At 40.6% G+C, this 27,787-nt stretch overlaps 2 protein-coding genes across 5 annotated transcripts in view; one reads left to right on the top strand and one right to left on the bottom strand.

Annotated features, from left to right (window-relative positions):
• Positions 1-10,806, bottom strand: part of DOCK4 (dedicator of cytokinesis 4) — a 224,333-nt gene extending 213,527 nt beyond the window's left edge. For 2 of the 4 annotated variants that reach the window (XM_015628388.3, XM_015628389.3), the window contains exon 1: positions 10,593-10,806. In XM_015628388.3, the coding sequence (XP_015483874.1) occupies positions 10,593-10,629 (37 nt within the window). In that variant the 5' untranslated portion in view covers positions 10,630-10,806. The remainder of the gene's footprint in view (positions 1-10,592) is intronic. The other 2 variants (XM_015628386.3, XM_015628387.3) reach the window with 1 other exon arrangement.
• Positions 10,807-10,968: 162 nt separating this feature from the next.
• The window catches only part of ZNF277 (zinc finger protein 277), a 45,773-nt gene continuing 28,954 nt past the window's right edge, over positions 10,969-27,787 (top strand). The window contains exon 1 of the mRNA XM_015628201.3: positions 10,969-11,019. Within this exon, the coding sequence (XP_015483687.1) occupies positions 10,977-11,019 (43 nt within the window). The 5' untranslated portion in view covers positions 10,969-10,976. The remainder of the gene's footprint in view (positions 11,020-27,787) is intronic.

Here is a 27,787-nt window from a genome sequence, read left to right as displayed (position 1 = left end):
GCTCCTCATCAGTCCAGTTCCTTTCTACATGGTCACTATTTTGCTGCGGAACTCAGAAAGAGGCAAAGCACACTGATAAAGACCACAGATCTCTTTCAGCTGTACAGCCACATTTACATGTCAATTATGATGCAGTTAACTGGCTGCTCAAAAAGAGAGCTAGAGGCAATATTTATCAATATAAATCCAAACATATCTTTGTAAGAATCATGATGAAAACCAATGCAATTTCTCTAATGTTGCAGCTGCACTTCTCCTATTTACTAGGTTACATTTTTCAGATTAGATTGGGAAAACAGGGACCAACATAATTTGTGCCTGCTTAATAGACACACTATCTCAGCCATCTTTAAAACTGGTGCTATTTAATATACCTATTAAATATACATTTTTAGGGGCACTGCTATTCAAGCCTCAGACAATTTGGCAGAAGCGAGTCTTTGCAGAAGTGAAACAAAGAAATACTTTCCTTTGCATGCAAATGCATTAAAGCTCAACAATTTTCAGTGTTAAAGGCTTCCCCAGGAATTTTCTGAATGTAAGCAAGCAAGAGTACACTTAAGCTTGAAGATACAATACACGCAATGGATTCAATCCAACACTGAACAGAGAGGTAGCAACAGCAAGACTGACACCACTCATCCTTCATGGCACCAGGAAGCCAAAGCTTGTCATCAAGAGAATGAGTTTTATATATTACTTCTTGAAGCACATTATAATTGCTCAGGTTGAAATAAAGCTACTCTTCATCCTTTTTTAAAAATAAGCAAATAAACAATAGTGTTTTCTAGAAGCAGCCACTGACAGCAGCTTAAAAGAAGAAATACTGCAGGCAACTATGGAATAAGGGATTTCCATGTCACTTGGTCTGAGGCTGGAGAGTCCATTACCTCAGATTCCTCTGAATATTGTCATGTTATATTTCGAAACCCTATCACCGAAAAAGATTAAACTCTAAATACAGCTGTCTCACATGCAAGAGAACCACATATTTGCCTGAGAAAACACATAGTATTCTGATATTTTACATATTTTCGGCATCTCTTACAATGTTTTTTTAATTAATTGGTGGAAAGAAATTGTCTTTGGATAATTAAATCATTATGAAAAGCCTAACTTGTCTGTTGTCTTTTTCACATACAAGTCTTTTATCTTCCAATTCAATCTGAAAAAAATAATAAAAATTTAAGTGATTGAATTGAGTTTTCCAGTAATGGAATCAATGTAACTTGAAATACTTACTATTATCACTGGCATATTTCACCAAGACAATAAAATGGCAAAATATGTGCAGGCAGATACACCCACCCTTTACCTGTTTAACCTGGCAAGCAATATTTGTTCAACACAGCTGAGAGCTCAGAACTACATCTAGCCCAATGAGGAAAAGCATTCAGGTCTTGTTACTTCAAATGGAAAAGAGGATATCCATATCATTTTGGCTTGACTTATAATCAACCAGTAATTTTTTTTTTCTGAGAGGGGTACGTGGAAGAATAGAGGTTACAAACCCAGTAGAGAGCTGACACGTGCTTCTTACACTGAAACAGAAGAACAGGGACCTTCTGTTTTCCACCTTAGGATTTCCTCTTTTTTTGTCCTAAGTTTTACAGACCAAAAAAAAGGAAGGAAGCTGGGGGCAGGGGACAGATGAAGAGGAATAGGGAAGAAACTGATAAGTAAAGAATGTCTAAGAAGTTTCCACTATTAACCATGAAAAACAGAGCAGCTCTGCCAACTCTTGTCCATGAAATTGTTTCAAAAATACAGACTCCTATTTCTTCTTTATCAGAGTAAGAGAGGAAATAATCTTAACACCAGAAGGAGCACTCCTAAATCCCATGCAAAGACACAAACTGCATGTCAAGCTCTGTATTATTCCTGCACTAACAGGCCTAGTACGGACGTAAAGAAAGGAACCATGCAGCCTAGGAAAAGAGGCATATTCCTTGAAGATACAAAATACTATCCAACTTTATTTCTTATCAAATCTATCACTGAACAAAAAAACATATCATTTACAACCTATGGCCCATCTCTATCCTGGTTTGTTTCAAGCAGTGTACCTCACAGCTGTACCTAAAAGTCTGAAAGTGCTCCTCGTAGTTGTACCTATGGACTCAGTGGTCCACAGTGTTACCTCTGATGACATGTAAATTACCCCATGCTATATTTCTCTCCAAAAGACAAGATAGTACACTTAAAACCCAATAGCCATCTTTATATAGGCCTTTAACAAAAAAAAAAAAAAAAAAAATACTAAGTCTTTATTTTATGGGTAAAATCACAGAAGCATGACTGGTACTTCATGAAAGTACAACGACTGCATACTTATACAGTCTATAACATAACTCCTGCCTGATCAAGGATCAAGCTGTTACCCATTAGGCTTCCTATAATACAAATAATGAAATAATATAAGTTTTGCAGTTAGCCCATGGAATAAAACAAAGTATCGGAAATACTGATGTGTCCTGACCCAACTCGCCCAACATCTTGTACATACTCACCTCACTACACTACACTGGATAAAAGATAAAATAAGACTTTATGGAGTAATCATTTAATTTCTGCACTGTAACCTGTAATTTCAAAGAGTTGCAAAAGAATAAAACATTTTCCTATTACATAGTAAATGATTTATGACAGCAAAAGAAAATGCCTTGGTCTAAAAGCAACTAAACAGAATTCCATAATTTCTATTACAGAAGGGCCCCTGTTATGAAGTTATAATCTTTTATCCACAGTGTGTAGATTCCCACTTTATCCATGAAAAGTACTCATGAAAATGCATCAGTATACACCTTTATAGTTAAGGACTCATTTTGCATTTCTAAATAAAACTCAGAAATCATAAGTTCAGTGCAAACAACAATAGAATTCAAATCAAGAAATCCCAAGCAACAGATTTCAAAGGGCACCACATCTCTTTGCTACAGAAAGGAGTGAACAAGCACATGATTTAGCTACTGACTGCATTAGACCAGCCACCACCTACTTCCAGAGCCCAGAAAGCACAAAAACACACACTTGAAATCCAGTAACACAAAAAACAAAACAAATATATTTAAGTTATTCCTCAAACACCTTAAGTGAGTCTTGCTAATCAACAACTCCACTTTCATTTTTATTACCTCATCTACTATTCTACACACAAACTACCAAGAAAACAAAATTCTTTGTACTGGAAACCTGACTAAATACACCTTACTCACTTTTAGTTGCAATAACTTAAGTAGTTACTATTAAAGGAGATAAATAATTGCATGCGAATCCGAAAAAAATACATTGACTTGGTTCCGTAACTGGAAGAAAGATGAAAAGTGCAATCAGTATCAGCAAGGGGTTTTTTTTCCTACAGTAAGATTTTTGATTTTTTAATATTGCAAAATTAATTTTTGTCCTACTTTCTTACTTAAAATAACAAAAAGAGCAAGCACAATACATGACAAATTGCAAAATCCAAGCTTGTTTCTTTGTCCCCATAGCACAGGTGACTTTCAGAGCTGCACTGTTTGCAGCTCTCCTATTCACCTGTGAGCATCTGGAAGTTAGATCAGCATTATTTTTAAACAGAACATTTCATGTGCCCAAAAATGCAAAGTTGACAAGTTATCATATCATCTTTAAACTATATAACTGGGAACATAAATTCTGAGTAACCAGAAAAACACATTATGAAGAGAAACTGCAAGCAGCTGACTTTAGTCTCTTGTCATTGTAAAGATCTGAAAAACACATTTCTTTAAACACACAAATACAGACCAATAGCAAATCATGGTGACATCCAAGTATCTTTGGTTGCTTATAATGCACTGCTTCTCATAACAAGATCTGCTTCTGCTAGTGAGTACAGTTCCTAAATTTCATCTCTCAAACCTGTCAAACAGGGTGCATCCAACAGGCATATGAGAGAAATTTCAGAGTCAGTGTGGCTGACAAATGGAATAAACAGCATCGAAGAGAAGTGCCATTCCGTAAAGACACATAAGCAGAAATCATCAGCTGACACATACAGGATGGAAAAACGACTGTCTAGACAACCATATTCCGGAAAAGGATCTGAGGGATTGATTAGCAGTTCCCGACAGAACGTGAGTCAGTGCAATGCTACTGTGAAAGGAACAAATGCCACACCAGGAATGACAAGCACACAAGACATCACCTAAAGCACACACTAAGATTCTCATGCTTTACCTTATAAAGTTTCCCTGTCCAGTTTTGAACATGGATCAATTGGTCATAGATAAGAACATATCATTTACAAGGAAAGAATGAAATAATTGTAACTATTCCATGCAAGGAAAAGTCTTCCTATATACATAATGATATATTCAAGAGGAAAACTGATCCAGTGTTAAACACGAGGTAGTGAGATTGCTAAGTACCGACTACAGAAGTTGTAGATGCTCTGCTATAAGCATTTTAAAAAACATATTGGCAAATATCCTTCAGAAGGGACAGCTAGAGTTGACCTGGCCTTGAGAAAGCAGTACAGATTAAATCTCCCAAAACTCTTCCTAAACATTTTTCTGTATTTCTGTCAATTACCTTCAGGGGAAAAAGAAATAAAAAAAAAAATAAAAAAAAAATCAGTCCTCTGTATTACATAATGCTAGAGACATTTAAGACAAATCAAATGCATGTGACAAATAAATAAAAAGAGACATCCCCCTCCAGGTTAGTCATCTGGCTTCCAAATCTCCAGGAAGTGGATGATGGTCACCTCAAAGTCATTCTGCCCAGCTCCTCACAGATAGCAAGAAAATGAAGAAAAGCAAAACAAAAGGCTACTCAATCATGTACAGTTACATGCAAAAAAATCCCAGTAACAAAAGAAATTCCAGACTGAAAGTGAAGCAAAACCTTTGCATTTCAACCCTTCTGTGAAAAAACAGGCTTTGATGGGTTATCAAGTTTGTTCCCCTGTACATTCACACAACTAATGAATCCAGTTAAAAAAACCAAAAACAAAACACAACACAAAGTTTCTCAAAACTAAAGAAATCAAGTAACACATTTCCCAGGGGTTCAAACTGTCTGCTCAAGTGCCTTGTCTCAGTTGCTGAATACATTCAAGTGTCACAAATGATCCAAGCAGTCAAATGCTTTCCTCAGGATTTTCCCCAATCCCAAAACTCAAATTGCAGAGAACTTTATAGACCAAAACCTACACAGTGAATTGCACTCAGAAATGAGCTGGGAACTATGGAACATCATAGAAAACATTGTACCAGGCTACAAACATGAAACCCAATTTTACTCTGAAGTTTCCTTTCTGGGGTGCAGGCTGGGGAAGCAAAGAGATGAGTCAATGGCAGACACTCTTGCCGCAGTGCAAAAAGCTGCTGAGATCTGCACGGTAGGAGTCCAGTAACCAATTACATCTTCCTTGACAGAGAAGTTACTGACTCCATCACATGCTGCCTGAGCATGCAGAAGCAATCACAGATTATATTGGCCCATGTTAGATTTTAAAAAATAAAAAAAAAATTTTCCTTTTCCACAGGGAGAAAACATTTTCAACCTTCGTGGATTATGTCATTTAATTCACCACTGTTTCATTACCTTTTGGATAAATCCAGCCCCACAAGTAGCTTCATAAGTCCAACAATGAGAACAGTGGTTAAAAACCCTCAATACAGCAAAAGAGGAAGAAAGAGTGACATGAGTATACAGCTCACCATGGAACAACCTCTGCCTTCAGAAATTTTCCTTGGTAGCTCCAGATATGTAGTGAATAGGAAAAACTGGGTCTCTGAAGAGCACTATATAACATGTTAATGAACCAGCCAGCTCTGAGCTGTCCTTAGGAGATATTGAAGACATTCACAACATCACAAACCCATAAGGAAGACTACAGATTTTAAAAATCCATTCTAAAATCTTGATTTAGCCTTATTTCAAGAAAATTTCACCACCTAATTTGCTTCACCTAAGACTAGTCTTATGACCAAAAATTACTTAAGAATCTCAGCTTCATATTCTGCACTCCAACAGAATACAGTCAGCAATTTTTTTTGTCCAAAAGCTGCAGGTTGAGGTAATTCCATTTTTTAAAGACACTGAAAGGTACTTATATAAAAGACTAGAAAAAAATATCACTTTTATTCGACTGACATACTTAATTGATATAAAAGCCTCCATTGACAAATGTGTCATGTGTCAAAAATGTTCCTATAGAAAATGTGTGGGTCTTTGCTACCTTAGATAGCTAGAACTCAGGGAGTATTTCATAATGGACTCCCACTGTCCCAGTGAGGCAGAGGGAGCACTGATATCCTGTCACCCTCATTCTTGGAGCCCCATGGTACCTCACTTCTACTTGCTCGCAGGTGACAGGCCCCACAAAGAGTTACAAGCAGTAACTAGAAAGCAAAAATCACCCTCCAACTGCCCCTCAGTTAAATGAACCCACAAATACATTATGTTTTGCCCTGCCTCAACTCTAACCAATTATTTAGACAGCTTGATACAAGTTTTGGATATAGCTCATTATTAGTGACTGTATTAGCCTAAGACAAAAATACAAAGTGAATTCCACATAGAAATATGAGGCACAATTGAGGAAGCAGAATAGAGGAAATAAGGCTTGATTGAAGGCTTTATTTGTATTGTTTGAAGAAGCACACAAGAAAAGCTAATGAAGTGCTTATGTTTAACAATACACATTATACCATGCTATTGACAGAGATACTGTTGAGCTAAACAAAGCAAGTTCATTTACAGTAAAGTTTGTCTGGAGTCAAAAAAGGGATTTCAGCATGGAGATGGGGATATCTTTGCTATCTTTCAACAGGGCTGCTATCAAGATTAGTTTGGCTGCAACTCAGAACAGGACACAAGCCAATTGATTTGGCTTCTGTCTATGTGCAAGTCAATACTGCTCCTGTGATCAACTAATAGGGCCCCTGTCTTTTTCCTCCTATGAACCTCAGCTTACAGTACAAAATCATTTGAACCTTACATTTCTCCATCTATAAACTAGGCAATGCCCAAACTTCATGCCCCCCTTAGAAAGGCACATTATAGTGCCTTAACCATGCTAAAAATATCAATCACTATTTCAGCATGGCAGAGTTAAACTGGTATATTTTGCTGTAGAGAATGACTTCAGCATATTACCATTCTGCTAATAAATTAGGTGATACATTCAGCAACTGTTTTTAATTATTCTCCTTAACTATTCTTTCTACCCTAGTTCAAAAAATGCCTTCCAGAGAAACACTGAGAAACTTTGTGCTCTGTGAAAAAGGGTAAATCCCCTACTTGGCAGAAAACATAACTATACCCTTACAGATGTAAGATAGATCTTCGGATAAATCAAAGAAATCAGATGATATGGCAATATGCAGATCTGGCGAGACAAAAAGAAAAAGACACCCTGAATACAGAGGATGAAACAGAACTTGTATCTTTACTCCAAACAGCAGCTACAAGGTAATTATGTAGTTCCATGGTTTATTTAATACAGTTTAAAATTTCCAGTATGCACCAACCAAAAAGAGTCACTTTTGAAAGCTACACTTACTGGTTTGCTGCCTGCAGAGCATCCAAAGCTAGTCAGTCTTAATTGACTCATTTTAACAAAGGGTCTGATTATTGTTCTAAACAATATTGGTCACTGGTTAGACTCTATGATCTTGGAGGTCGTTTCCAACCTAAATTAACCTGTGATTCTCTTGGGTTCTGAATTCACACAGACTAGCATACAGTATTTGCTTAACTCAACTCCATTTGACATCTACCAGATTTAACCACTATTAACAGCAGAAAATAATCTTACCTCTCCTAACCTTTCCTCAGCATACTTTGTGCTAAACACTTCACATTACTGACCACAGCATCCTTTGTACAATACCATGGCTGGTGTGACACCACAACTGAAGGTGTGATACAAAACATATTCAATTTCAAAGTGAAATCGACAAGCTTAACCTTCCGTTCTGAAAATACAGGTATCAAAACTCAGACAAAACAAGTTCTCAATACCAGAAATATTCCAGTCCTTATTTCACTTTTAGCATCCTGAGGGATAACACAACGTAACTGACAAAATCTATAGCCTTGGAAATAAAAACACACAACTGTAGCACAAAAGGTGGCACATCAAAGTGTAGTAATGCTCTCCTTATAGCAGCATGAATGTCTACCATGAAATGAACTAGCAGTGTGTCTGCCTAGTAGTAAATTAACTCAGAGTTAAGCAACACGGTCAGTGAAAAATATCAACCAGATATGATCAATAGGTAGCAGGCAGAAGTTAAAAAATTTGTAGAAGACTGACTTGTATTACCTACCCCTCAAAGTGGGATCAGTCAGGCTGTGCAAGTGAGCAATAGCCACCTGGTTACCAGCAACCCTTCAGTGCAACCAGGTGGCTGTTGTCTGGTTTTTCATCCATTTTGGCATCACAGCAGAAATGTGCAGCACACAGCATGTGCTGCAGAATTCAGACTGAAAATGCAGATGAGATCTGATGTTGATGCAAGTCCTGAGCTCTCTGTATAAAGGATACATATGTGTGGTACACCTAATTTGGATTCTCAGAGGGGTTTCCTAATGCACCCATTTTACCAGAGCAGATAAACACACAAGTATTAAAATAGCTGTTTGGAAATGTAATAATCCCATCAGTAAAAAAGAAAACACATAAACTGGTCTGTGGTGCAAAATGCAAGTTTGATTTATGAGGTTCACTTTATATGAAGTTTAAATAATTACACAACAAGATACAACCCTTTCTCCTGCCTCCCCCTCCCACGGCTATGTAGTACAATAGCTTACAGGGTAATTGGGTGTGAAGATTTTGCAGACAGCACTCGTCATGCAGGTGAGTGAGCACACAGCATAAAAAGCAGTCCAAGAAAAAAATTAAATTACTTTAGGTTAGTATTTCAACATTTTGCAATAGTCATATTGAACTATAATATCATCCCCATCCGAGGGGTACAGAGAAACCGATTTGAACAGCGGCTTTTTGTTACTATCTTGAATAGCCTTTGGAAGCCAAATCACAGAAAACCAGGAAATTAATTTAAATAAGAATACGCATCGTTCTGGTGACTATATTATACTTGCACAAATAAAGACAATCTTTGTAGTGGACCACGTCTTCTGGTTGATCCAAAGGAAACTCTCTATTGAGAAATTGCAACTGTATCTCTTTTGCAGGAGTAAGATTTCAGTGGCACCAGCTGTGGTAAGCAAGGCAGAGCTGAAGAGCAATTCACCTCTAAGTACCTTGAAAGGGTTACTAAACGTAGAAAAGCTTACTTAAGGGATATCTCTTAATTGTTTAGCAACGATGGGATAGTTATTCAAATAGGGGGAATAGTGTTTATCTGCTTGTTTTCAGTATAAGAAAGATAGTGATTTTTAGCTCATCTGTGGGGGGGCGGGGAAGGAAGGAATGCTTCAGTTGTGAAATAGCACACTAGGATCAAAAATAAAAATAAACAACAAATAGACGGAGAGGAGGGCTGCAGCTTGAAATACTTGACTGCTAATATCCAGCATGCCATTCCAGAAAGTCCCAGAGTGGTTTTTAAGCCTCTTGCCCATCCTCGTAAAGAAAGGCGGGTGGCAGGACTAATCAATATCTTGCAACCCAGCTGTGACCTGACAAATAAAGAAGTCAAGAAACAAAATCCCATGGATGATCTGTGTAATTTAGCATTCGGAAGACGGCAACATCTGGGCTCAACTCCAGATGGGACGGAGCAGCCCCGCGCTCTCGGCTCGCCACCGCGCTGCTATACACACACACACACACACACACAAAGGAGGGCTCCGCGCTCCTCCCGCTTTCCTCCAATATGAGCAACTCCGCGTTTAAATGCGACGTAAACACACGGAGAGCTGCCTACTACACGGGCAGGTCTGTACGACAGTCCGGCCACCCCGGTGTCACAGGGGGCTATTGTCCGGGACGAGCGGTCGGCGCTCACCGGGTGTTGGCGTAGGCGGTGCCAAGAAAAACAAAATCATTGCGAGTCTCTCCGATCACTCCGCAAGTCAAACCCGCGGGCTTCAGAGCCCTGCACCGGCCAGAGGGAAACAAACAGAGGCAGCGCCGCTCCAACAAGCGACACTTTTGTCTGGTTTCCAGCGAAGCAGCGACAAAACCCCCGACGCGCGAACAATGCCCGCGGCCGCGCTGCCGCTCCTTGCCGGGCCGCCGGCAGACACCGTCTCCCACCGGGTCGCCGCTCCCAGCGATGTTTTTAGGCTGCTTTGTTCCCCGTGAAACGCCAGCCTTTTCACCCAGCGCCGGCAGGGAGAACCGGGCGCCCGCCTCGGAGACTGGAGACCGGCCCCTGCCCCATCCCCTGGCAGCGGCGGGAGACGCCGGAGCCGCGGTTCGGGCATCGGCCGCCCTTTGTTGTGCCCCGGGGAAGGGGCCGCTCCCCCGCGCCCTGACGGGACCTCGTCCCCCACCGCAGCACTGACTCGCAGGGCGCTGCCTTCGCTCCAGCGGGAAGCGGCAGCAGCGCCCCGCGGGGCGAGCTCGCTCTGCCCGGGATGCGCTCCCCGCCAGCAGCGCCGCTCCTCGCCCCCACGCTGCCCCGCACGCCTCCTCTTGCACTCACCCACGCCGTACTTCTCGTGCTCCGTGGGTATCCACATGCTCGCGGCGTGCGAGCGCCCGTTCCCCCGCCAGCCCCTCCGCCGGGAGCGGCGGTGGCCGGCAAGAGCGTCCGCTGCCCGGGGCTCCCGCCGCGCTCAGCCGCGGCTGCCCGGCCCCGGCGGCGAAGGCATTGTTCGGGCGGACTGACTGACTGAAGCGCGCTCGCCGCCAGCCACTTATATTCCCCGTCCCGCTGCACGCCGGGGAACGTAGTGCCTCGATGCGGCCGCGCCCCTCGTCGCCCGCGGCCGCGGGAGAGACTACGAGCCCCGTCTGGCCCCGCGCTCCCCGCCGGGGCGGAGCGGGGCGGAGCGCGGCTCCCGGGCGGAGCGGCGGCGGCGGCGGCATGGCCGCGTCCCGCGGGGCTGCGGGATCGCCGGCGCGGCGAGGTGAGTGCGCTGCGGGAGGCCTGGGGGGTCTTACACCGCGCTCCCACACTCCCCTCCGCGATCCCTGCTTGGGCGGTGGGACGGGGCTGGCGCAGCCACCCCTGGCATGGGCAGCGGCGGACACGTGTGGGGCAGCCGGGAGCGCCAGGGCCCGGCGCGGCGGGGCTCGCTTGTCGCCCGTCGGAGCGGGGTTCCGCGGGGAACCGCGGCCAGCCCCGTATCCTCCTCCCGCTGGGTACAGAGACGTGAGTCGCTCTGGTCCTGCGGATGCCAGTCCTTCCACGTTTGGCACACGGAAGTGTGGGGACAGAGAGAGTTTCCAGCAGCGAGTCGAGGTGGAGTGGGAGTTGATGCCGGCAGGGCAGCGCGCCAGAGCGGTGCGACGTGGAGCTGATGGTCCGGGGGGCATTTTGGTTTCTCACATAAATCCGTCTGTCAACACACACATACACAGAGATAATGCAAAGCGGGCGGTGCTCAGCGAGGAGCACAAATGGACCGTGGGGAATTACTGCAGAGATAAGCCAGGTACCTTAAGCAAGAACAGCAGGGTTTGTGTCCTTGTCGAAAGTGTGTGTCTGAGCCCTTCCGGAAGGAGCTTGGCTAGAGCTCACCGTAGATAAACTGCAATAAATCCTCAGGCTACACTGCTCTTTTTAAGAGAAACCTGGGTGTTTTGAGGCAGGAAGGAACAACAGCCTGAGTTATATTTTCTGGTCCCGTGGAAAGGCACAGACAGAAAAAAGGGAGAAAACCAATGATAATGATGCTCTTTTGCAGGCCTTACTAGGTACAAGTTGTCTCTAAAACGAGTATGCCTGGTTTTAGAAGAGTGTGCTCAAATTAAATCGTTCTCATGTGATATCTAGAGATTTTATGGGTTTATTTGGTTTGATCAGAATGAAAAAAAAATAATGTTTTCACATTTAAGAGAAGAGAGTAGCTTTCAGCTCAGGATGGCTTTAACTTCTGCTGTCAAATCATTAAAAGTGAAGGACACAATGAAAGGAAGTCATGTGCAAGCAGGCAGTTTCAAACATAGAATTTGAGCACTTCTGTTTGGGCCTTTGATAGTGAGTGGTTTTTTAAGTGACAATTGTGTTGTTTGTCTAGTATATTTATTTTTTATTTTATTCATAAAAGTAATATCAATTTATGATAGTAGTTAAAGCAATACTCTTGCCTTATTTCTGTGTTGCAGTATGTTGGCATGAACCTCATACATGAAAAGCCAGACCCTTTTAGAGCATTTCCACACTGGTGTAATTGCACCCAGAGGCAAAACTGTGCTGTTTTAACTATTGGAAGGAACACGTGCCTGAGTCTGTGCAACTCTTCTGTGTATACATAGGTCTGTGGACCACTGGAGATGATGAGGTTACCCTGAGGTTTTTTTCTCAGATAACTCTTGTAAAGACATTGGCAGTTCAAAGAAAAAAAAGGAAAACTTTTGAGGAAAATGGAAATTCAGAGGCCTATGCTGTTTTGCTTTTACTGAACACAAGCACTCATTGAAATGACTAGTGGACTTTTTCTGTCTTTGCTCCCAAACTCACTTTGCATCCCCTGGCAGATAATTTGGAGTCTCTAGGTAATGAAATATGTAAAATCACTGTTGAAAATCAAAATAACAGGGGTCAGGCTAAATTAACTTTTATGTCAGCCTATAGACTTCCATATATATCCAGGTGCTTCATCTCCCTATAAGACAGGTCTGCCAGCATGCTGGCTAAGAGTCACAAAATTTTGTCGCAGCCTTGTGCCTGCTGTCTCTCATGTTAAACATGACTGACTTCAGCATTAACAGTGTTCCCTTGGACAAAGGCAAGAGTGCCCAATTGATCAAACAGCCTTTTCAAAATTATTTGTTTAGAGCACAATCACTTAGGGTCAAGAGTTAAATCACGTTGTCTGTGGGCAAAGAAATACCCCACCCTAATCTTTATTATTTCTTTGCTTCTGAAGAAAATCCTTATTCATTCAGAGCTTTAGTTTCTAGAAAACTATTCTCTCTAGCAACATCTTGTATTTGCATGTGTACCTGAGGTGTGTCACTTACTTGGAGGCAGCATATGGGAAAATTAAATAACATACTATTTCTTTGTTTGCTGATTCTGTTTACAGGGAAGCCTGTGTTTTTATATTCTAATCCAGGACAGAGTTGCTTTCTAGTTAGTTCCTTCCAGCAGCCTTCACCAAGTAGCTTTTGATAAATACATCACTGTCCACAGTATAGTTTGTTCAATCTGCATGAATTATTCTACATATCAACACTTCTTGCAGCATCTGTCAGAGAATTTTAAAATGCATATATTTTCTGGAAGTGTGTCTTTCATTGTTTCCTCAGCAGTCTGACAGTTACGGTTTCCTACTCAAGGTCTTCTTGTGCTCAAGTGCTTTTGAACACATGTGGGTTCACCATGTCCTAGCTCAACATGTTACTCTGATTCCTTCCATGTCTCTCTCTTGTACCCCATTTTTAAGAATATTTGGTTAACTCTGGAAAACAAAAGTTTAACTGGTCTTGCATGTCTACTTTTTTTTTTGTTCTGCCTAGAGAATACTCCAGTGAAAGCTGGTTTGTCCCTGATAGTACAGCCATTACTTCTTTAGCTCAACTTTTAAGTTTTGTTAAGGATACTATGAGAGCTGCTCAATGCAGTGGACTCTGGAATGCAGGGTTTTCTCTTTCCTGGTCACTAAAAGGCTATCCTATGTACTGTCAGACCCAAAAGATTTCTCCATACAGGTTAATGGATGCATTCCTCTTTAGATTTTCATGCACTCCCATGTTCACAGGTCAATTTGTGTACCAGTGTGAATTCTAAAGTCTGTTTAAGTTCATTTCTGGACCTTGGGCTGCTTACCCAGCCTCTGGCTCAGACAATAAGGGTGGAGACTGAGCAAGCGTTTCTTAAATTACGTCCCCAGGTTATCAGTAACTCCTGACAAGTGCACTGTAGTGACAGTCCTTCACATTTACTACTCCAAGCTGCATTAGAGGGTACAGTGCTGAGGGACACCTCAGGCAACGCTCATGCATGCATCAGGGTAGCCCTGCTGAAGGACTGATTAAAGGGATTCCCCAGCAGCAACCCCTGGGAAAGAAAGGGAAACAAACCTTTTGTTCCCTTTTTGATTTCCTTTCCCTGGGAGAGGCGGGCAGTGAGGGAAATGGCAACAGCAGCAGTATATGTGGTTGTGCCTGCCTTTAAGCCAGTTCTCAAGATGTAGAGGGTAAAGGAGTTCTTCTGTGTCCCATTTGGGGTGGCAAAGACTGATCAGGAATGCAGTGCACTAGTGAAAACACTGTAGGCACCCTCACTGTCTGATTCAGAAGGACAGATTCATTCATGGATCCCTTGAACATTACTATGTCCTGTAAACCCCTCTGAATTCTTTGCTTGGGCTCCCTTAGCCTGCATGGAGATTTCCTCCTTTTTGCTAGCAGCTTGGTGTTGGCTGTCAGAATGGATTAACCCTTGTCTTACATGTACCCTGCAGTCATATTCCTCAAATATTAGAATAATGTCCTTGGTTGTTGGCTGGACTTTGCTTCCAGGCACCCACTGTGCTCACAGCTAGACCTGGGCTCCTTACATTTTCCCAGATACAGGTCTTCTGCTCATTGACTACTGCAGTCTGTATATTGCTAACAAATTACACCTAGATGCACTGTGGTCCCTCCAGTTACTGGTTCTTGGACCTGCAGACTTGGGAGCTGCAGCATCATCTGCAGTTGCTGACACTTAGACTTTGCAGCAGTGTCACACCTAGAACAGTGGGTGAATTACACAAAAGAGTAGTTAAGGATTTATTAAGAAGAAGGAAAAGAGGTGATTGGGTGCAGGGTTTGATCAGAGAAGCTTACCAATTGTGTTTAAGTACAACTCACCCTTTTTATTCTTTCTATTTTATTATTTCTATTCCACTCCCCATCTCCATTGCCTAGTGCTTGCCCCCCTGCCCCTTCCCTTTCTCTGTGCCCTGTGCTAATTCCTCATAAAGTATACAAAATCCCACTATCACCTTCTGATCCCATCCACAAACACCCTCACATATGATAACCACACGTTTCCCCTTTCATATCAGTGACAAAAGTTCATCTTGACCCTGTTCAAGGATGTGTGAGTAGTTCCTTTAATGCCATTAGTTCTCATATTGGCAGAGAAAACTTACTCTGTTTTCACCTGCTCATTAATATTTGTATGTAATCTACCGCTTTCCTTGTTATTTGTTGTTTCTTTTATACTGAATAGTCCTTAACCAAATAACTGGTGGACTAGGTGCCTTCCCAGGCCCTGCTTCCTTTTACTACCACTCCTATTCAGATCAGATTGAGTGCTTTATGCCCTTCCTCTCTCAAATATCCATGGTGGTGGATATCCACATGCATGGTGGTGAATGGGGAGCTGCTGGCTGCTCATGTCTGTGGGTGAAACTCCAGCTAGGTGACAGAGCAGCCACTGCCCCCAGCACACAGCTGTCTCTTCTCATCTCTTCACTCATAAGAGATCCTCAGATCTTAGTCTGATGAGCAGCCCACGTGTATCTGCCCATTTCTGTTTCATGTGTTTAGAGGTTGATATCGTCTCAGTACCCTTCCTCAAAAACCCCCACCAGTTCCTAACAATCATGCATGTGGTTGCATCCTCACTTGTTTTCCCACAGGGCACTTTCAAGCATCTAGAATACCACCAATGATGTTTCTCAGGTTAAATCTTGGTGTGCAGTAGAGGATTTCAAAACCTGCATCTTCCACCATACTACAGATTTTGGACAGAGAGAGAAGAAATTCCTTTTATTAGTAGGCGTTATAAGCTCTGTAAAGGATGCAGATTAATCATTGTGAACTGAACAATTAGCAATTACACCTGGAGGACAGGTTCACTAATTAATTCTGGAATTGCAACACAATTTCTTTTAATATGATTACCAGAATGGATCTCCTAAAGCACTATTATTTAAAAATGTTTTAAGAGCCTTTTTTTTTGGTTTTTAATTAAAAATCCAATCTCAAAGTAATTTTTAAACATTTGCCTGATAAGCAAGTGGATCTTTTGGAGGACTGGAAATTACTAAATTATTGTTGTAAAATCCCCTTTTATGTGCTTCTCTGTTTGAAAATTAAAAAGGAAGAATCCTTTCATGTAGCTGTTACAGTAATATTTTAGTGTTTTTAGCCTTCACATCACACTTCTTAAATACCTGACGATGGGAGAATATACAAGTGAAACTAAATATTTCATTAAACATGTCATAATGGCTTAATAAAATAGGTGATGGATTGTAGTGGTTGGTAATAGAGATCTGAAGTGCCTGTGATTCCTGCCATAATTTTACAAATAATTGTGTTGCAAATATTCAGTGTATTATATCTGAAGACAAGGGTCATCCCCACACCTCAGCATGAATGTGTATTTTCTGTTAGCACAAGGCATAGGATATGTTGTGTTCCCCAAAAATACCGAGTGAAAGCTTGCTATTTGGTTTTCTCTGAATTCAGAAAACTTTCATAGTTTAAAAGTGAAGATGGATGGCCTTTATCTTTGTGTTTCATTCTAGTAGTCTAAGCCAATTCTTGCCTGCTCAGGAGCAAGTTAAGTCTTTGCCACATTAACAAACTACCTAGTATCAACCCCTCTATGTTCTAGTCAGAGCTCATTTAGATGTGAGCTGCTCCAGACTGCCTCCATGGCTTAAACATGGTAACTTGTTTGCATGTTAAAGTTCTTTGAAACCTCTGCTCAGTCTTTCTGTTACCTGCAGTGGAGCAAGTGTGAGTAGTGTTTCATCAGTCCTCAGATTGATGAAAACCTTTAAACTGTGTTGGCAAATACCTGATTCTTACCCAAGAAACCTTTTTCATCACTTGAACAAATAATAGATGTAGACATGTTTTATTTAGATGTAGTGGTATAGGCTGGAGAGGTCCTTCAAGTGTTTTGAATCTTCTGAGTGTAACACAGAATAATTTGTTATGCCTGTTGAAACACCTTGTTCACTGCTGTGTTTTTACTGGGGAGTACTGGTTTTATGGAAGAGCACCGAAGTTGTGGATTCTTGTCAGCAATGATGGCTGCCACGGGGTGTGCCTGTCATATGAACAGGTCTTAGAGCTCACCCTTTGAGGCTTTAGCCAGCTTCAGCTTTCTTGATGAAGAACCATATGCTTAAATTAGCATATGGTTGTGTATATGAACAGTAGGAAAGGAAGAAAAAAACCTGAGGTATTAATGAAATTGCAAGCCTAAAGCATTTTAACTAAAGTTAAAAAAAAGTTCAGTATAGGTTAAATTTGTCTAACCAAACACTCTTCATGACCTTTCCCAGCCCTGTGTGCTTCCTTCCACCATATCCTGTCTTGAAACCTCTTCTAGAATTCTACTTTGTGTGACCATTTATATCCTAAAACTGCAGTTGTTCCCAGTCTCTCTCTGAGGTTTTTGCTTGACATTCTCCTCCACAAACTCCCAGCAGGCTGAAACTGGGAGAAAAGCCTGAAAGCATTTGAATGTCTTTCTGTGGGCTTTTTAAAGTAGCTTTAAATATTGCATCAATAAAAGCCTCACACAATGCAGGAAAGAACATGACATTCAAGAAGCGGGAGGAAAAAAATGTGGTGAGTTTTGTACAACTTTAAAGCAGGTCTGTGCCTCTGAAGAGCTGGGCACATCATCCTGACCAGTGTCTCACTGAAATCAGGAAATGTGTTTGTAAAAGTCCGGGTTTTTATGCAGAGTTGTTGTCTACAGTACTTAATTATAGTCACTTGAATGGGAAAAGATTAGTGTTCAATGACCTCATAATTGTTGTATTAAATAATGTATTAATCAGTACCACTAAAACCACATAACTGTGCTGTGGCATCCGTGCCTATGGCTGGGAGCAAGTTGGAACTAGGTGCTCTTTTAGGTCCCTTCTAACCTAAGTCATAGCAGTACATGTTAACTTTTAATGTTTCCACAGGAAATGGATAGATGAAATAGCCCAACCATTGATCCTAATACCTGATTTTCCAGCAGGTGTTTCAATGATCACTGCTGTTTGCCATTCTGTCCTAATATTCTGCTATAGTAGATCTTTAAGTTAGAAATTGTAGTAGGTGTTTTGTCAGTAGCTTCAGTGGTCCACAGACACTCGTCTGTGCTTTTTAATACATCTCAACTGTGTTTCTTGAAATTTTCTTTTGATTTTTTTGCCTCTTGTTTTCACTGAACCATGTCTTCCAATTGGTCTTTTTTTATTATTATTATTATTAAATTTAGTGGGTTTTTGTCTGATTTTTATGACTCAACTGGCCCAGTTGTTTCTGTTTGATTGTGGTCATCCTCCCCTTTGTCGTCAGAGACTCTGTACCCAAGGAGAAGCTGCTTGCCCTGTGTAGTTGCAGCAGGTTAAACGCCTTCTGTTTTTCCCTCTGGTGTAGAAGCTCTATAACTTGACAAGCCATCCGTTTCAAGCTCATGATTTTCTGTGGTATGTTGTGCCTCTGTTCACCTGAACAAATAACAGAGCACAGTAGATAAAGGTGCCACAGTCCCTGCAACTGGTACTGCACGGTTTGGCATTTCTGCTTTGGATTACGTAAATCCATTTGAGTGTTGCCACACCAAGCATCCCCTTGGTTTAGACCCAGGCATTTCTGTTAAGGGTTGGGATGCATTTTTCATATACCTGGGCTCTAAACAAATCCTGTTCACATGCTCCAAAACCGATTTCTAAACCCAGGCAATGCACAAAGCAGCTGGAGGGTGATGGGGGGCTGCAAGACTCCTGTGTGGGTCAGAGCTGTGCTGAGATGCAAGAGGAGAGACAGGGCTGGTGGACAGCTTAGGGAAGCCTTGCACAGCACCTTCCCATCCAGAACCTCATGTCAGGTTCATGGCATGTGTCCCAGGGTGGGCCTGTGAGTCCCGTGGTGGAAGTGCATGAGGCTCACAATATAAAACAGGCAATGGTTATCAAACAAATGTGAGCAGTTCTGAGTGATACCGCTGTCAGAGGAGCATTTTGCTAGCATTTGTCTTGACCAGTGTGCCAGCACCAAATTTTATTATGACTCTGTAATGCATGATTAAATGAGGTAGAGATTTTTCTCTAAAGACCGGTATGTAAAAAAAAAAACATCCTGCTGGAAGTTTTAATTTGATTTTGTCTTATATGGAATGAAAACATGCAGTCTGTGTTATTACTATACTAATTTAATATTTGGGAGCCTGCATGTATTTATACAGTTAGCAAAATGTTGCCTGAAAAATGTAAGCAACTTGTATCACTAACTCAAACATTCTAATTCTATTTCTTAATGAAGTTAATTTCAATTATTGTATCATCCATGTTCACGAGCTACAATAACAATATCAGTTAGTAAGCAAATATCATACTTAGGGAGTCAAGATTATTTGTGTTATATGCTTAATGAATGCGCAGAGGAGAATATCACAAAAATACTTATTTCAAACTCTGGTACCAAGTCAGAATACTCTCAGAGAAATTTTATATAGCCTGCTCTGAGATGTCCCTGGGATCTGTAATACATAATTATTTGAACCCTGACTTAAAAATACTTTCCTCTCAAAATAATTCTCAAAAATGTATGCGTAAAGAGTATAAATAGTGGATTATTTGAAGTACAGTCAAAGCTTTGTTTTCCTGAATCATGGTATCAGTTAGGCTGAATTATGTTGATTCACATCACTGCACATTATAATGAACTTTCTTTTTGAGGCACTGTTTTTCCAGTTTGAATACTGGTTTATGGAGGTTTGATTCTAAAAGTAGAAACCACTTATTTTGCTACTCTCCATCTGGAAAAGCTCCAGTTCGCTGAGAAAGCAGCAACAGACCACAGAGATTCTAACATCACAGGACCTCTTCCTTATACAGATTCTTCATTAACTACAAAATTCTCTTAATTCAGCCTTGAAGGCTCTCTGTGTGTCAGGAAGCTCAATCAGAATATCTGAGATTCCAGCCTGTTCTGGAATGACACCCACATACACAAGGATGCCAGAAACGAGACCTCTCAGGATGCATTTTGAGCCTTGCCTAGTTCTAATTTATACAAGTCTGAAAAAATTAAAGTGATATTTAAAGTATTTAAAATAAAAATTCACACTATTTGTAGTTGTGTTTTTTTCACATACTTGCCTTTTTCAAGGAAAGTCTATCACTGGAAAAGTTGTAAAGCCTGCAATGCAAATGTTTTAGGAGCATGGTAGAAATTCCCATCATAATGACATGGGGTGTCTTACAGGAACTCCTGAAGCAGGCTTTTTGTTTTTAAGGCAAATCAAACAGCCTTTTCTTTAGTTACAGAGCGTAAAGCAATTGTTTAAAAAGACCACAAGGCAATTTGTTAAACATCAAAAGAATAAACGTGCTTGGAAATTGAATCCTGTCAGAGGAAAAGAACACATGACGAGAAGAGGGAAATCCTTTTAATAAAGCATTATTGATCACTACTAAATGATCATGATAAAAAGTGGAGAGTAAGGTAAATAACCTGTTTTACATTGCAATGCTGGAATACAAGTTACTAGGCTCAGTACAGTATTTGTTAAAGGCACTGCAAAGATAAATTATAGCAATGAAGTATTACTATCCATATTAAATACATTGTTAAGACCCCTCCTTTCTGGGAGAGCTACGGTCAAGACAAGTAATAAATAAAGTAAGTAAATATAAAGTAAGACATGCCTTTTTCTAGCTTGCTGCTGTTTGCAGAGGGTTAAGCAGTGATAACATACACAAATACTGCATTTGGATATACATTTTTTAACTTATGATGCCTTCCAGTATGTATTTTTTAATGTTTTTAAATGATGGTCTAGATCACCTTGACAGAAGATTGTACTTTTCTTCTTTTTAATTCTTTTTCTCCCCAGGAGCTTTCATATGAAAATAACAGAAATTCAGTGTTTATACCTTAACTTTAAACAGCGTTGCTTTTGTGTTATTGTTAGTATGTTTTTGGTATTCCTTTGTGCTAAATAGCAAGTTTACCCGAAAAAAGCTGCTCTTTTTTGTTAGATAGATTTGGGTGGTAAGTACAGACGAAGAACCTGGATGGTCACGTTTGTCCTTCTATTTCAAATTCTTCTGTTGGATATTTTCTTCCTCTTCTTTGAAACTCAATATTCTGAGTTTCAGGCAACATAATTACTTGTTAATCTTTCCAGATAATAGTCTAGGGTTTAATCATTGCTTCTAATCCCTTATTTTAGTACACAATATGGATCTCAGCTCTCCATGTCTACCAAATGATGTGATCACACTAAACAAGGAAAAGTAAACAGAAATTTTGTTTAACAGTAGTCATAAGAAATCAGAGAAGCTCTAAAAAGTATAATAAAACTATTCAGTATATAATTCTGAAGTAGATAAATATTATTTCATTCTTATGACCAAAATATTAAACCCTGAGTTTAGTTACATTAATGGAAGTCTGTGTCATTTACTCAGAAATGAGGCATTATACAGCTCTGAGCTTTCAGTAGAACCTGCTGTAGTGTGTTAAATATTTATAAATTGCATATTAACATCAGCACTTAAAAAATGTTATGAATACTTACTAGGGTCACTTTCATTAGTGTGGGTGTGGACATGTGTGTCCCTCTGTGTGAGAACAGTAGGTTTGCCCTGGTCTTTACAGATGTGGGCGTTTGTCTGGGCTCCAGTAGAAAGACAACAAGCAGTGGCATGTATCTGCTGCTGAGCTGGGCAGTAATGTAGTCTATTATTTAAACATGATCTTATTGGCAAGCACATTGGTTTTGTTTTATTAAAATTCCAACACTTAACATTTTTATTAATCACTTTCCCAGTCCTATTCAGTTGTGTTCTGATGCCTGTGCTGCGGTACCCATAGCAACACTTGTTAATGCTAATGAAACTGCACCATCCCAAGCTCCCCGACAGAGCAGCCCTGTTAAATATGGCTATTAAGCACAGTTGTATTTCTGTTAGTTCCAGCTCCCAGCAGACACCTGCTCTGTAGAAACTCTGTTCTGAGTTATTAGGATTCGGTAACTTACAGCTTTTCTTAAAGCTGTCATTTAACTGGAATAAAATTCTCATATTCCTAGACAGCAAATGCTACAGAATATGTACAGTTTCTGTAAAAGTGACAAGCTTTAGCTGTAGGATTAAGTGTCCTTTTGAAGTGCTCATTTGCATTCAATGAAAAAACAGGCAGGGTTGAGACTGATTGATCTTGGGGGAAGCTACAGGATGTGTTGTCCCCTAGAGCACATGGATATTTTAACTAAATATCATTCATAATGTGTTAACAAGCAGAAGTAATAGCTAAATAATTCCTCATGAACTCAGACTTAATTCAGCCTAATAGAAGTACTTGAGGGCTATAATATATTGAGGTAGAAGATGATTATGTACATTGATTTTTCTTTCACTAGGAAGCATATTTGCATGTAGTATTGGTGAGGACCATGACAGGGTGTTGTATTTTCATTATTCTGAGTTTTGGCTTTGAATACTGTTTATTTGGCAAGTCATTAGTCATCCATCTTTTGTACTCTGGAAAACAAAGGAAAAATCCTGTAATCACTATAAAATTACTTCCAATAATATGACCACAAATTAGGAATGCTGCTGTGCCAACAAATAGATGCTGCAGTGCCAGGGCTGCAAAATGGGGAAGTGTCAAGTATGTATTTCAAGTGTCCAGCCAATCCTTCTCGATACTCTTTCATCGTCTCAAAAACAATTGGTTCCAAGACAAAGCTTTAAAACTGCTCATTTCCTAAAGAGTTTTAAATGCAGCACTCTTTTGTGCAGAATTACCTATAGGAATACAGGTTGGGTCCCCAGTGTACCCTCCGTAGGGGCTTGGTCGTTTCGGCAACTAAACGGTTTTGCCGTGTAATCAATGAGAATTTGGGGGGAGGGCACTCAGCCTTTTTGTTTTCCATTCAGCTTCTGTTGGGCTGCTAGTGAGGAGTGCCAGGTTTGCTAGGTGTCTTTTGTTTTCCTGTCATTCTTTCTTGCCTTTGTTCTTTTCGTGTCCAAAAACCTGTCTTCTGTTCATTATTTGGACTCCTGTACTCACCAGTATGTCTTTGTTGTGTTCATTTTTGTTTTAGGATCATTTCAGGTTCTTGTGCTAATCTCCTCATAATATTAACCAGCTGCATTAATGAGATAATAAACCAGATTTGTTGGTAATGAATTGATCCATTCAACTATTGAATTTAATTAGAAAGACACTTAACATTCCAGCAGATGTTCTTATTTTGTTTCATTATCCTTGTGTTACCAACAGTGGGATATTTACATTGTAAAGTCCTCAGCCTAAGGCCTTGTTGCTGTGCCGTAGTCTACAAAAAATGACAGGAAACACATAAATATGTCTTAAGCAAATTTGTATGAATTCCTTTTTGATAATTTAAATTCTCAGACTTTGCAATACCTTGAATTTTCAAAGTACTATTCATTTAATAATCAATCAGTTAATCTGTTTTAAAATAGTTCAATTTCTTCTTCCCTCATTAAATACCCTTGTCTTTGGTCTTACCTACTTTTCCTCCAGTCTTGTGACTCTCATTCCTTTCTATCTAGTGGCAAAGCTTCAAAAAGAAGGATGTGAGTGCCCCTGTGCTCAGCATTCCCTGCAGAGCAGTTTATGGAGTTTCTCCCTCAGCTTGCTGGTTGCCTGCTGGAGGAGTCTGCTGCTCCCTGGGCTCTGAGGCTGGCTGCAGGTTGCATCAGGGCCAAGCTGTGTGGGTGAAGAGTTCTAACAGTGAAGTTACTTCATTTATCTGAACCCACATGCCTCCACTTTCTAGTCAGAGAGTGTAATTCATGCAGCAGTGTTTAGTTTGTCCCAGAGCTAGTCAGAGCACACAGTTGAGATGTGCAACCAAGTAGAATTGAGCACGAGATCTCCGCACTGCACTTAGTGTGCCCATGCTGGCAACAGTGGATTCTGCAAACTGAAGCCAGTGCCGAGTGTCCTTGTTAGCAAGCAGTGAGAGAATCTTAGTGGCTCCTTTCTCTTTGTGTGTAATGCCTTTGAAGAAACCTTGTACACTGTGGCAGGCTTATGCTAAAATTGTATGAGGCAGCTGGGGCTGTAAAGCTGAGAAGAGAGGAGGAAGCTGAGAGGAAGGCTCTGTTTCATCTTACTGCTTCTCGCCGTGCACTCCATAGTTTGCTCTTGCCCTTGGTGGGCTCTTGTGTGAGCATTCTCAACATTCTTTAACAGAAAGAAGAGAAGGTTCTTAATGGTAAAGAGTTGGATTGACTCATCACAGGATTTGGCAAGCCTGGAAGACAGCACAAGCAGAAGGGCAATGGTACATGGTTAGGAGTGATGGGATAAGGTGGAGAAGGACAGGATAATGAGACATCTCTGTGCTTCTTGGTGGCAGCAAGCAGTTACATTGGCTAAACATCTCTGGTGACCTTGCCTTTCAAAACTCCCATTTAAATGCTGAATCTTTCCTTCCTTTTCTTTCTGATAATAATATCTCTTGTATTGGCCGTAAAATTGCACAGCATATTGCTCTATGATAATTGCATGTGTGATTGTGCAGGTGGAGTACATTGCCTGTTCTGCTGTAGTCTGTGTTACAACTGTGTGGGTGTAACGTTTACTTAATTGTGCAAACGAACATTGGTTTTGAATAATTGTATTCAAAAGTAAAAATGTTCCAGGAGGGAAAATTAATCCATTTTCATCTTGTTGCTTCACTAGCTGTGAAGATGAACTAGTCTATATCAAACAATTATTAAAGTAAAATAAAGCCATATAATTTCTATAACAGGCAGCCTTTTTTTATTTAGTTTTTTGTTTTCCCCACTTGTGGTGGTGTGTACAGTCTCTGTGCAGGGATCAGAAATCCATTGTACTGGGCATCCTGTGGCTGCTTATGAAAAACAGTGCTTAATTTCAGTTTTGAAAGTAAATTGTTTTCTATACCATCTCATTCTCAGATATCTTCAGAGTATTTATTTTCCCCTGAAGAACTTGGTATACATCTTAATTTTAATTTTCAAAGAATGTATTCCTCTGTTCTCTTCTTTCTACTAATCTACATTTTTTAGCTCTGAATTAGCTGTTAAAGACCATAGTTCTATCTGTCCTGTTAAAGGTTGAACAACGTGGTGTCAGCTGCCAGTTCTGTGATTGAGAAAGGGATTTTCTTAGTTCCTGAGTTCAGAGGGCTTTCTGTGAAGCCTTTGGGATATCTCTTTGCATAACAGTCATGCTGTTTTTCTGTTAGGCAGAGAAGAAAAACTCAGGGGCAGCAACATGATTCATCCAAAACTCAATGGATGAATTTTATAGGGCTCTCTTCTCATAGGGAGTCTGCTGAGTCCTGTGCTGTTCATCACAGACACAATAGGAAGGGTGATATATTTTGCTGTTAATACACATTTTTTTCCCTAAGTGGTAAGCAGGAGGGCCAGCTGAAGCATTGTAGGAAATCTCCTGTTATTTGAGCAAATTGTACCCAAAAAAGTGCTATTCAGTGTTAACCAATGCAGAGTAACACATAGAGTGAACACACAAAGAGTATGACCACTGTCTTGTGCATTAACACCTGATTCACAACTTAGGAGACTTTGAATCATTGAAGAGAATTCAGTGGATAATTCAGCAATCCTAAAAGCAAGCAAAATACCAGAAATAAAAAGTGAATAGAGGAGAGATGGAAAAAGAAAAACCTGTGCTGATTTAGAAACATATTTTCTTCCACTCTTGGACATTTTCAAGCTACCTCATACCATGGTACATGAAGGGTAGAGTAGAACTAGCCTCGAGTTGAACCAGGACATCAAGGAATAAAGGGCCATTATGAAAACATGAAAAGTTGATGCAAGTTTTTGTAGGTGTTGAAAGACCAGCGATTTGAAATAGTGCAGGAATAAGTCAATTGAGAGAAAAAAAGTAGAAGCTGCTTAACTGAGAGACTTATATAGCCTTTGACTTAAACTCTCCATAGTCAGACTTCTGGAAGACTATTCTATTTGTGTGATTATTGTTTGTTTGCCCTATTTTTTTACTACCCCTAGGTAACTGCTTCTCACCCTTGTCAAACAGGGCACATGCGCTAGAGGGGTGTTTAATCTGTCCCTGTGAAGTTATTCTTGTTGCAGTAGATTCTAAGAGAAAAAGCTTGCTACTTTTACTTCATTTAAAATTGTCTCTGCATGTAGGAGTCTTGGAGTCTGAGAATGCATCTAAGTGTTTTTATTTCCCTGTTAGCCCTGAGCTGTGCTATGGTTAACAGCTTTTATTCAGTACCTGTAATCACTGCTCCAAATAGAAAAATACAATTAGCTGTTTTTGCAGGGATTTCAATATTATGCTTAGATTTATTTGTACTGTTTTGAGGTTTGTGCTACATTAGTTCAGTAAGTGCTATGCTAAAGGCTGTGCATTTGTTCAGCTCTGTGCATTTATTCTCTTGTTTAGTGTTTTTTGCAGCAGATGAGTAAAAAGATATTTACATGGATTCCTTTTTCCTTTGCTTCTTCTTTTAAGTGCCTTCGAAAGAAATTGCATAAGCTTCTGCATTTGCCAAACTGCTCTGGTAGCCTAAAGTTATTCTCTTTTAGTATTAGCTACTCTGTTTGGGAAGCAAAAAAAATCCTCACCCAGTTTATTCCTTTCAGCAGCTCATGACTACAGTTAAAGACTTAGCGGTTCTGTTTTTCCAGCCCAAGCGGTTGCTATTCACAAGCGCCTTTAAAAAATAACTGTATCAGCTCCTTATCTAAGTTTCATACCAGCTCCTGCTGTATACACCTACCTGTTGAAAGTTGAGGCAGGTGTTTACTTATTGTATTTCTAAAAGTTTAAATAGATCATTGCCAGAGACTTACACCCAAACGTAACAAAAAGCAGTGTTGCTGCTTACTGGGTACTGTTGAACTGGCTGAGAGAGTATCTTCTTAGTTCAGTTGGCATCAGCAATTGCAAAGGAAATTAAGTTCTACTTTTCTCAGTAAACATGGTTTAATGCTTCTTCAGGCAACAGAACTGACTGTAAGAATGGAGAAAGCTGGACTCCTGCAGGTACCATCAATTTTGCGTGGGAGATTTGACCCTTTCATGAGGCTTGCTCTAGCACATAGTGTGGCCTCTGCTGTTCTTAAAACAGGACAAAATGGAACAATTTCTGTAATGCCAGTTTAAAGAAATTTCTGAGGGAAGGAAATGGGCTAAAGTGTAGATAAAATTATGAGAAGGAAAGTGTTAGATTGTGCACAGAAGCTGCCTTGCTCCAGGTAATACCATGCTCTGTGTGCTGCCATCTTTCCACAATGCTTAGTTTTATGGGATAAATTGAATTCAGTGCAACCTAGACATCAGTCTTCAGTCAAGTCAGTGCCTTTCCAGGAAGTTGTATTTTTCAGAAGTCCTAAGTAGAAGCCTCAACAGCTGTGCAGGGCATCTATATTGTTCCAAGAGCAGCATAGAGCTGATAAAGCTGTGTTTCCTATGGTTTTATACCCTTTACCACCTGTGAAGTGGCTCCTACCTTCCAGTAGCTCCAGCTTACCCTCAGTCCCCTGGGGCACTCCATCATGGAGCCTTGTCTGTGCCATGGCTGCTTTGGAGCACAGCATGTCCACGCTGGCAGGGCAGACACTGCTGGACAGTGTGTGTGGGGTGGAGGACAAGGTCTCACTCCCCTCTCCGTGCCTCTTCCTCTGCCTGAACACAGATATGTCACAGAACTTACAGGGGCTTCCCAGGTCTGTCTCTGAATGGGATTCTACAGCCCTTCCTTGG

Source organism: Parus major, chromosome 1A (genome assembly GCF_001522545.3).
Source record: "Parus major isolate Abel chromosome 1A, Parus_major1.1, whole genome shotgun sequence".
Taxonomy (NCBI): Eukaryota; Metazoa; Chordata; class Aves; order Passeriformes; family Paridae; genus Parus; species Parus major.
The sequence above is the reverse complement of the archived record's forward strand: the minus strand, read 5'-3'. Positions and strand labels throughout refer to the sequence as shown.